General features: G+C 36.9%; 2 protein-coding genes across 4 annotated transcripts; one reads left to right on the top strand and one right to left on the bottom strand.

Moving 5' to 3' along the window:
* Window positions 1-1,621: 1,621 nt before the first annotated feature.
* On the top strand, window positions 1,622-10,160 carry c6h2orf50 (chromosome 6 C2orf50 homolog). 3 transcript variants are annotated; one of them, XM_059025794.1, is made up of 4 exons: window positions 1,622-1,770; window positions 8,195-8,338; window positions 9,473-9,512; window positions 9,723-10,160. In XM_059025794.1, the coding sequence occupies exons 1-4, from the start codon at window positions 1,721-1,723 to the stop codon at window positions 9,912-9,914; spliced, it is 426 nt and encodes a 141-aa protein (XP_058881777.1). In that variant the 5' UTR covers window positions 1,622-1,720; the 3' UTR covers window positions 9,915-10,160. The 3 variants fall into 3 exon arrangements, with proteins under 3 accessions (XP_058881777.1, XP_058881776.1, XP_033872836.3); XM_059025793.1 differs by having other exon boundaries at window positions 8,192-8,338; XM_034016945.3 differs by lacking the exon at window positions 1,622-1,770 and having other exon boundaries at window positions 7,851-8,338.
* si:dkey-90m5.4 (leucine-rich alpha-2-glycoprotein) lies at window positions 4,033-5,874 on the bottom strand. Its single transcript, XM_034921540.2, has 2 exons — window positions 5,751-5,874; window positions 4,033-5,373 (listed from the first exon to the last, which is right to left on the bottom strand). Exons 1-2 carry the CDS (start codon window positions 5,755-5,757, stop codon window positions 4,361-4,363), a joined length of 1,020 nt encoding a protein of 339 aa, XP_034777431.2. The 5' UTR covers window positions 5,758-5,874; the 3' UTR covers window positions 4,033-4,360.
* Window positions 10,161-10,820: the final 660 nt, after the last annotated feature.

Here is a 10,820-nt window from a genome sequence, read left to right as displayed (position 1 = left end):
AAAGGCTAAAATGTGGGCGAACATTCAGTAATCCCTTTAGAACTCATAGGTGAATATTCCGTGTCTCAGGATTTGAAGACTGAATGTCACTGTGGAGCAGGGTAAGAGACTGAATCCATCTTTTAGTGTATTGTTGGTACAATTCCTGCATCCACAAAGGGTAGAGGTCATATATGCTTCCCTTAACCTTCAAGTTTGTCAGCAGTGCACAGTGGCAAGAAAACAAAATGCTTACACGTTGTCATGACGTTGTTGCATTTTAGGTGATGTCAATAAAGATTCTGACGAGGCTGTTGAGTGCTTAAAACTCTTTATTTCAATCGGATCTATACACAATTAAATAACAGGTACAGTCAACATCTTTATTCACACTCTAGCCTAAACTAATCAATCGCTGAGTCCATCACTCGGGCATGGCAAGTCAAATGCTACTGAATTAACATTGTATCAAAGGTATACAAGCAGTTGACACTGACTGTTCTGAAATGACAGTAAATACCTTTTCACGAGGAGCATATTAATGAACATTCTAAGCATGTCCCATAATATTTCCTACAGCATGGTCAGTTATTCATCAGCCAACAAACACATTTGTGGGTTAAGAGTAGCAAGTAGTCATTCATAAAATGTTTGGCACTGTTTCATCTGTTTTCAAGATCTGATTCCAAGATCTGTTTCTGCTACTCAGTAACTGAATGCTAATTTACCAGCTTGATCCAGGAGTGCTTAATTGGACTGGAGACAGACTCAGCCAAGGAGCCAAAAAAACAAGACATTGCAAGCCCTATGTCTAAATAATTATCAAATTCAAGGTTAATAAGGGCAATAGCAATGGAATAAATAAAGGCTATGAATATGGGAAACACTGTATTTTACTGTGTTAAAGGAATCTTTCTGTAATACAGTACTAAACCTAAAACTATAAAAATGTAATCGAGTAAAAAAATTGACATTTCATGTGCAAACATATTCTTATTCCAAAATAAAATATATGAAATCTATTTGGAACACATTACAGAAACGCTGATTCGTTTTGAAGGTTTTGTTTTTTACACCAACCCAAAGCAAACAAGGAGATTGCACTAAAGCAGCGTCCTACTCTTTTCAAATGAAGGATTATACTTTCAGCATCATTTAACCCATTTGACAATGCCCGTGTCTGCTCAGGTATTGCTGCAATGTGACTCCGTTCACACACAAACCACATGTTGTTCAGTCATATTCTATATTGAGTCGTCGGTTAGTATACATTTGTTTTCAATAAAAAGCGTATCATATATTTAACATGAGTTTCACGTTGTGTCTGTCCCTGGGGTATATTAGGTAATGTGCTCATACAGGTTTACCAGGAAGTTTGAATGTCACAATAGAATAAGAAACTTTTGCTGGTCAGAAAGTGGGGCTGTGTTTTTTTTTATTGGCCTATAGCTAGCATAAAATAAGTCCCAAACTGGCTGTTTTCTGTTGGCTTCTCAAGTACCCTAAGCAGTACCCCTTTAGTTAATATTACATGTCTGCTATTTACCTCCTAAAGTAACCATCTTTATGTAATATGTCCATCTTGTGGATTAGTTTTACTTCAGTGGCAAACAAGGACTGTGGTTGCTATGGAGGTCAGCTTTTGCTTACAGCTCCCAATGTAAACAAGTTGAACTTTGTAAAGCTGAACATTGTGAATCCTTTTTCCCACAGTAAAGAGTGTGGTTTCTTGTAATTCACCATGGCTGTATCATATTCCTATTTCAACTTGGGAGGCAAGGAATTAAATGGGTACGTTTTTTTTTTTAAATACAATATATATTGTCGCGGTTTCTGAATTTTTTTTCAGTTTTCATTTTAAGTCTTGAAGTGGTTTTATTTAACTGAGACTTTAGAAAGGTTGTATAAAACCAGAAAAGGCATGCACACTCACTAAAACCACGGTTTAATACTGTATATGTATTCATTTAATTACGGTATTTGTCTTGCAAAGATTAGAGTAATGTAGATTAACTAATTTATGATTACAACATATATGAGGGCAGTGAAATGGGTTACATAAGCCACTTCTGCACTGAAAGACAGAAAGCATTGCAACAGCAGTTTTAGACCACCTGTCCAGTAATTTGTGTAATTTGTATATAAACTTATATTTAAAATGGTTGTGACACATTAATGTAACACATTAATAACTGTTTCGCTGTTGTTTACTAGACGACACCTTGCTGGTCAATATTTACTCCTCTTTTGTTTGGCTTGAAATCAAGAGCCTAAGACAGACAAAGGCATAAGAAACACCGGGTGATGAGGACCTCGGCCCTTCTTTTACCTTGTTTCTGCGTAACCCTGATCACCTTCATATTAGTTGCTTTGCGATCTGCATTACCCTGATTGTATACTGTACAGAATAAATTACTGTATCAGAAAGATTTGGAAAGGAAACCAGTGTACTAGATGGCACTGTCTCTTACTAGTAGCTTCCATTTTTTATTGACGTTTCTTCAAATTCTATTTATTTAGTTTTTTTTGACACTAAGAATGGCCTTTGTCTTTTCACAATTAAAAGATAACTTGTAATTGTTAGCACCATTTCCAGAAAACTGTTGCTGAATATAATCCAAATTACAAATATGTAGAGGTAATTTTGTCTCACAAATATGTATATATATATTTTTAGCAGACACTCCTTATATTGCTGGGTATTGCTCACGATAATATTTCTTATTGCCCATACAATAATGCTGTTTTTTTTTTAAAGCTGGATTGTTGGATGAAGGTTTTTTTTCTTTCTAATAAGAAAAAAAGTATACTGTAGCACTCATGAGGCAGTGTTATGCAAAAGAGCTGAACCATATAACCTGGAATGTGATTGGTTGTGCAGTTTATAAGACCTTGAATACATTGTCAGGTGGTTGACCATGAAACAAGACTGAAAGGAAATTGATATGTATAATACATTACTAGCTGGAGTGATAATTTAGACTGCTCTGAGTTTTTTATAAGATGTCCCAGAAGTAATATTGACCAGAAGTGAGTCAGTAGTGACTGTTAGGGGAGAATGGTGGCTGCATATGACTGTCATCTGAAAGTTGTGAATGAAAAACACACAATTACCCAAACACTGCAAACAGAACAGCACCCTGGAGATTCTCGTCGAGGCTGAGGCCATGGTCTCATTTAATCCAACTGAACTACAAAGAACAAGAGATCTGGAACATGCTTTGAAGACATACCCCACATGTGGTGAGGTGTTGCCCTCTGTTACAAGGCACTGACAGCTCCTTGGGTACTGAATTTGTGTTGGGAGCAGCAATTTACTGTAGGTTTGCAAACAGTAACAGGCTGGGAGACTGAATCCCCTCAGGGAGAAGTTCCACTTCAGTGGGACCACTGACAACAGCATTGGGCATGAAACAAAGAGCAGATGGCCCTTCCGGTCTCAGTGGAGCATTTTTCTTCCTTGACTGTTCACATGATGCAATCTCTGTTCTGAAAGGTGCAAATACCTCATCATCCTACTTCTATTGCGAAATAAGAATTGTGTTTACAATGTTTTGTAAGTTAAAGACTTGACCACATTGAATGTGAATTGAGCACCCTCTTGTGGCCATATTACGCTAGTAACCTACAAATCCACCAATAGTAGTTTTTAACTAAATGTTGCTCAGATTCCTCAGCTTTTGTTTAAACATGTATTTATATATGTTTAAGCTAGTTAGTAAAGAAAGAAGGAGGAAAGGGGAAGTAACTATGGTTCTTCTGTAGCATAGAACAAGTACTAAAAGAAGATATAACAGGAATTTAAAGAATGAATATACAGGTACCACTGCTACTGTTTAATAAACTTACAGATATGACGTCTTGAAAGGTAGTTGCTCAGTAAATCACTATTGTATTTCAATTCTAGAAGTGAAAGTTATACTAATACTAGAAAAATACATTAAAAGCAGCAACAAAAAAAAAAAAAACAGCAATTGAGAGAATTCTAATCTCTATGCTGACCCTGATTTCTTGTACTAGTAAACACACATAAAAATAAAACAGGAGCACAGACATGGTTCAATTCAACTTCATTTATATGAGACACAATATAAAAATATCTGTATGTTTATGTAAAACAAGTAAGGTTGTTTTTTTTTTTAAACGGGTGAATTGTCACAAATTGAAAAGCAGGTGTTTAGATTCTGAGTACAGCCAGCTCAATAAAGGACTCCATAAAGGAATTTAAACTAAAATGTACAAGAGTGCACACACGCTGTTCAGTTTGTGCAGATTGAAACCAATACTGGCATAACACATATAGGACTGGTTCAGTTCAAGAAGGAAATGTAGTAACTAAATTAAGCTTGATTTCCATGCTGGGGGAGACTGAAGTAAAACCTCAGCAGGGCCCCGCTACCTCCTTCTCTGTTAGGGATGCGATCATTTTCCCTTTGAGACCCTCAGGCGTGGCACACTGGATATCCTTCAGGAAGAAGACTTTTTCCTTGTTGCTGTTTAGCCACTGCCAAAGGTAGAGGATTTTGCAGTCGCACTCCCAGGGGTTGCTGGCGAGGTCCAGACCTTGAATGGAGAGTCCCCCGAGCCCTTCTAGCTTGTCAAACAGCCCCAGGGGGATTGTGGACAGACCATTGGTATTGAGATCCAAAACTTCCAAGTGCTGCAGCTTCAGGAAGAGACCGTACGGCAGCTTCTTCAACAGGTTCTCCTGGAGGAAGAGGTGGGTGAGATTGGTTGCCTGGTCAAAGGTTTTGGGAGCCAAGACGCTGAGCTTATTGCCAGATAAGTGCAGTCTCTCCAGTTCTGGCAGATCATTCAATGCACCTTCTGGAAGCTTTTCTAGTTTGTTGTTGCTGAGGTCAAGGATCTTCAGATGGGGCAGGTGCTGGAGAGCGGCCAGAGGGACGGAATTCAGCCTGTTGTCGGACAGGTCCAGCCAGGTCAAGTTGCTCAGACACTGGAACCAGGAGGGGTTGACGGCCATGAGCCGGTTGCCTTTGAGTACCAGGTTCTGCAGTGATGAGCCACAGAAGACTTCGGAAGGCATGTCCTGCAGGAGGTTGTCAGTGAGGTCGAGCGTATGGAGCAGAGGGAGGTCTTTGAGAAAGCCTGAAGGCAGAGCTCTGATCTTGTTTCCAGACAGGTGGAGTGCTTCGAGGGTGGGTACCCCCTTCAGATCCTCTAGGGAGATGGTGCTCAGGTTAGTGAATTCAATAGAGAGCGAGACAGTGTTATTGGGGAAGCCCGAAGGGAAGCCTCCGAGGTACACTGAGCTGCAGACCACGGCAGAGCTGTTGGCAGATGAATCGCAGGTGCAGTGATCTGGACAAGAGAGCACGGTGGAGCAGCACAAGGCTATAATCACAAGGTATATCTTCCAGGGATCCATTGTACCTGCATTCAACATGGCACCAATTAGAACAGTGCACTTTCATCGTTGAAGATAAAGCAGTCGTGGTGTAGAAATCAGAATACAAAAACAAACATAAGACAAAAACAGTACATTCAAATAATGGCCCCATGGTAGCTTGTTTGTTGCTGAACAGACAAAGTCTTGAACATATTCCGACAAAGACTGCTTGAAGTTAGGTTTAACCAGAGGGGTTAGAAAAAAAGCATATTAAACACAAGACAGTGGCTGTGTAACTCGATTTACACAGTCTACATTAATGATCTATAAGATAATATTACATGGTACAATAGTACGTCTGGTGTCACGTGTATTACAAATGTGCAAAAGCAGAAAACAAAATTCAGTTTTTTTCTCTTACCTTCCATGTCTCCCTCTTTCTCCAACTAGACGTGTGGCAGATATGGAAGAGACTCTCTTTCTCTCTCCCTTATATGTGATTGCTTGGGTAGCGTTTCCTGTTATCCTCCCCTGCTATTTCAACACTGCCAGGAAATCAAATAAGCCAGCTTTACTTCCCATAACACACATCAAAGTAAACAGATTAGAATGTTCTGAAATAGGTGCCAAAGTGTTTTCTAACTGTACACTTTGTACTTGCACTGCAAACACTGTGATCATGGGGCCTGGCATAATGTTAAAAATGAAACCTTCCCCTTACCGTTCTGATATAAAATCAACATTGAATAATTTCTATTATATTGTAAATGCTGTGATCTTTCCTTTTTTTAGGTTCTGGATTATAATTTTTAAAAGTCAGTTATGTGCTGCTCAGTGGCAAGCTATGGATTGCTGTAAAACCATGACGTTTGTTCATGCAAACTGTACTGGATCCCAATGGTAGTGTACAGCACACATGCCACTTTCATATACTATGCAAAATATGCTAATTACGAGTTCTCTGAAAACCACGATAAACCAACAGATATAATGGGTTTTATGGTACTGTATTTAATTGGAGATTTTAGCTTAAGATACCTCATCCATTATGATGAATAAACATGTGTGATTTTATATATATATATATATAGATTGCGTTATATCCACTGTATACTTGTGTCCACTGTTTTATATAATGACTTTTGAGCAACTGCAGCACAATATTTTTGCTTAGAACTCACCAGAGGAAACCTAAAAAGTTTATGGGCATCTGTCAAAGTTTTACCACTTCAAAGCTTAGCAAGTCGTAGCAAGCACCAAATAATAATAATAATAATAATAATAATAATAATAATAATAATAATAATAATAATAATAACTTTAATTTTATAAAGCGCTGTACATAAGAACACCAAATAAAAATAAACAATAAGAAATATATCAAAACATTAAATATAAAAAAGCCAGTTTAAACAAGTAAGTTTTAAGGCATAGCATTGGCAAGGACCATGAAAAGGGTAACTACAAGTCACAGGGACAACTGCTGGTGTCATGATAGCTGGGAGGTGATCCAGGCCATTGCATCATCTTGTACTTGCACTGCCATATTCCACTACTGCTCTTAATTATAAATATTTTCTGTATCTTGTACTTGATTTAACTGTTATAAGTACCCGTATTCACGTTTTTTGTAATTGCTCATTTAAAATCGTTCTTATCCATTTTTGTGCTCTTAATGGAATTTACTCGAAGCAAATATTTGTATAAGTTTACTGCTCTTTGTCGAATTTGCTCTTAAATGTAATTATTTGCTGAATTCTTTATTTTGCTCTTATTTGAATTGCATCATATTTTATACTGATTTTACTGTACTTTATAAATTGTAACTGCTCTTATCTGTGATGTGACATTTTGTAATGTGATACTTTGTATTGTGATATTTTGTAACATGGTCGTCCTGGATAAGGGTGTCTGCTAAGAAATAAATAAATAAATAAATAAATAATAGGAAAACACATCAGATCGCACCTGCACCAAAATCGGACAGCGTACCACTTTCTAACATTACATGGGTCAAGTTTTGGTATACATACACCACACTGTGACAATGTACCACTTTCTACCACTTGCCCTGGGGCGTCTGCTAAGAAATAAATAATAATAACACTACAGCGTGCCTGCTTTGTCGAACCGGAGATTACTTGCTATTGCTGTTGTGTTTACTGTCTGTATTGCCGCTGACGGTAGATTGATTTGGAACAGAGTTTATAGTTTGAACGATAACATTCTCGGTCCTTTAGCACAGATTAGGAAATCTACGATCAATTTTCCAATAATCACTTGGATAACAAACACAAAAGCCATCTTGAACGCAAGCTTCAACATTAGAAATTGAAATATCTGTAGCAATTGTGTCAATACCTTTTAACATATCACGAACGCCGTCTTCATTTGGAACTTTCCCTGTGATTTGTGCATTTAATGACTCTTTTAAAAATGAATATTCATTACGGTTAATCCGTTTCCAAGGGAGACCGTAAACAAGCGGAGAGTGTGAAGTCCAGCAGGATTTATTTATTTGCTGCTTGCTGGAAAGAAATGTGTACACATCAGTACTAGAATAGTTTGTTGTGCAAACTCGAAAGCTCGACTGATAGCCATGTTAAAAAGGCTGAACTAAGAACTGTAATAGCATTAGGTTACTTTAACAAACATCTTTAGGTTGGGTATTACAATACCTGTAACTCAAAACCAGAATTATTGACCGGGATCGCTGCGAGCGTGCGTGCTTTGTTTTTACATGAGAAATTGATTTAAGATGGGGAGCAGGCAAGCAGATTTAAGACGAACAACCTCAGCAGGATACCGTTTACCAGAAAGATCAGCCGTTGATCTAACGTCAAACTGTACTACCTCTGCCAGCAGACAGACAGAAAACAAGAGCAGAACAGCAGAGTCTTCTGGAAAGAACCTTCCTCCAGCCGGGAATTCTGATAAACGAGATACTGTGAAACAAGACCAGATCTGGAAAGAATCTATTCACGCAGAATGGCAAGGAAACAAACAATGGTAAGTATTTGTGCATTTCTGTAGTTCTTTGTTTTGTTTTTGCTTTTCTAGGGTTTTAGTCTAAGTAGTCAAGTAAATAGTCAAATAAAAAAAATGGGTTGTAGACAGATGTTCAAATGATCTGGTATTATAATGCAAAAAAGTATTGTCATGTGTTTTAGTAGTAGTAGTAATAATAATAATAATAATAATAATAATAATAATAATAATAATAATAATAATAATAATAGTTGATATGGCCCATATTTTGTATGCTATAGTACTTTTTCATATGGTAAAGTATATGTTCTGAAAGACAGAACTATTCTTTAATGCCTGAAAATCTGCGCCATGCTGCCATTTTATAATAAACACAAATAACAACAATGGTGTTCCAGCTCTATTTTTATTAGCACACAACATTAAGACACATCTTACCAGTTTTCTTATCTGCCTTGACTAGTGTAGTGTCCGTTGACTTGTAACTCAGAGATGCCAAATGCCATCAACTCCTTAGACAACTGTCAAGCCATCTCAACAAAACCTGATTTACCAGGGCTGTTGGATATTATTTGACTATTAGTTTTAAATGCTTGTCATATAAAAGATGATGAGGTTTGGACCAAATAGACAATTTCTAGATCTCAACAGGCGATGGGTGTCTGTTTTTATAGTTTAAAAGAAAAGATGAGTGAAAAAGTAAACAATATTTAACAGGTTTCTTTTTTTAAAGTTTATGTTCACAATATAGATTGCCTACCTGTTGTAATTCTGGTAGTACACAGGTTACTTTGTTTTTCTGGTTTATTTACGGCTGTTCTTATTTGTGCTTGTTTAGATTCATCTCACATAGCATAATCTACAAAGAAAGATGAAAAAGACAACTATTGCTGTCAGAGAGGAATTGTATATACACTGTAATTATATTGTAACTATAATACAAAATATAGTGTTCAGTGCCACCATCTGGACATCTTTCATACAAAACTACAAAAAAAACTTGCACAAAAAAACAGTTATTTTTATAACTGATTCCAGTATTAATTTCCTCAGTGTCAGTTATTGCTTATATACAGTACATTACATGTTCTTCCTTGGATATGATTTAAATAAATAATGATGAGAAAACAGCTGTTTTCTTTTTTTTCCCAACAGGCAAAGGAATTGGAGCTTTCTGAAAGATTTTGATCAACTGGTAAGGTCACTTCAATGCTACTTCTCAAATGCATTACAAACTAGTAAACAATAGTTTGATACTATTACTGCTGGTATGTTTCCTTTAATAAAAACATATGCTATCAGTCAGTGGTACACGTTATATATTAGATTATAACCACCTTTTTTTTTTTTTTTTTACAAACAAAGCCCAATAATGCAACTTTATAACTTTTAAATGTATTTCCAGGGAAGACCAAAAGCAGAAGAGCCCTTGCCAGAGTATGTTCCAGTGTTCTCAGACAAAGTTCCAAATACAACGAACCGTACCTTTGGCAGTAGGATGAACACAGACATCGGACAGACACTAATACACAAGGACAGTCTCCTTCTGAGAGGCAACAGGAGAAAGAAACTTAGTCAAGACTTGCTTCCCTGCTAGCATCAATACGACGTGGCAGGTGCCAGTCGAATGAGTAGAAAAGAGCTGGATCAGATGATGCTTGTTTTACCCAGGAATGTGTAGTAACAAATAAGTGGTCCACGGTTCGTGGAATTATCTAGTTTTAGTTTAATTTTTAAATGCCAATTTAATGCTTTTACAGTTTACCATCTAAAATTGTGCTGGCAGAAATTTTGCAAATCAATGCTTTGTTCATTGTAGTGTAAATGCACCTTGAGTGTGTGTGTGTGTATATATATATATATATATATATATATATATATATATATATATATATATATATATATATATATATTAGTTTTTATCAATTATGTGTTTTTGCTTCATGTTATATTCTTTCAAAATGTCAAATAAAAAAAAGAATCTGCCCAGTCCTAATGTAAGGAAATTTGGAACAAGATACCAAATTCATCAAAAATGTAGACATCAATATCTAAAAGCAGGAAATCACCAGTATAATCAGCCTGTGACGTTGAAAACAAAGCTGAGCATACTTAGAAATTTAAATAAAATGTAGCAGGCATATACTATTTCGCTGGCTGGAACTTACCAGATAAGACAGCAGAGCTTCCATCCAAGCTTGGTTCTCCTGCAGACCAAAAATGCTAAGATGGTTCAAGAGGTTTAAGAACAGGTGGGCATTGCATAAGAGCTGCCCAAATGGCCATCCAGGTAGCAGCACCTCCACAATGTGAAAAGGAACAGCCAGAAGCACCATACTGTCTGCCAGTGCAAGGTTCCAAATCAGCATGTCAGGGACACACTATTTTGACAAAAATAAGCATGATGGTAATGACTGGTGGCAGAAAAGCCCCACCACACAGATCATAACATAGGCAACCAATATGAGAAGAGAGAAGCCATCTATTTCAAATGCCACTTTTT

Source organism: Acipenser ruthenus, chromosome 6, assembly GCF_902713425.1.
Source record: "Acipenser ruthenus chromosome 6, fAciRut3.2 maternal haplotype, whole genome shotgun sequence".
NCBI lineage: Eukaryota > Metazoa > Chordata > Actinopteri > Acipenseriformes > Acipenseridae > Acipenser > Acipenser ruthenus.
This window is presented reverse-complemented; position numbering and strand designations above follow the sequence as displayed.

Coding starts and splice junctions, on each gene's coding strand:
- c6h2orf50 (XM_034016945.3), top strand. CDS start 8,088: ATGGGGAGCAGGCAAGCAGATTTAAGACGAACAACCTCAGCAGGATAC. Junction 8,339..9,472: donor TGGCAAGGAAACAAACAATG/GTAAGTATTTGT, acceptor TTTTCCCAACAG/GCAAAGGAATTGGAGCTTTC. Junction 9,513..9,722: donor TGAAAGATTTTGATCAACTG/GTAAGGTCACTT, acceptor ATGTATTTCCAG/GGAAGACCAAAAGCAGAAGA.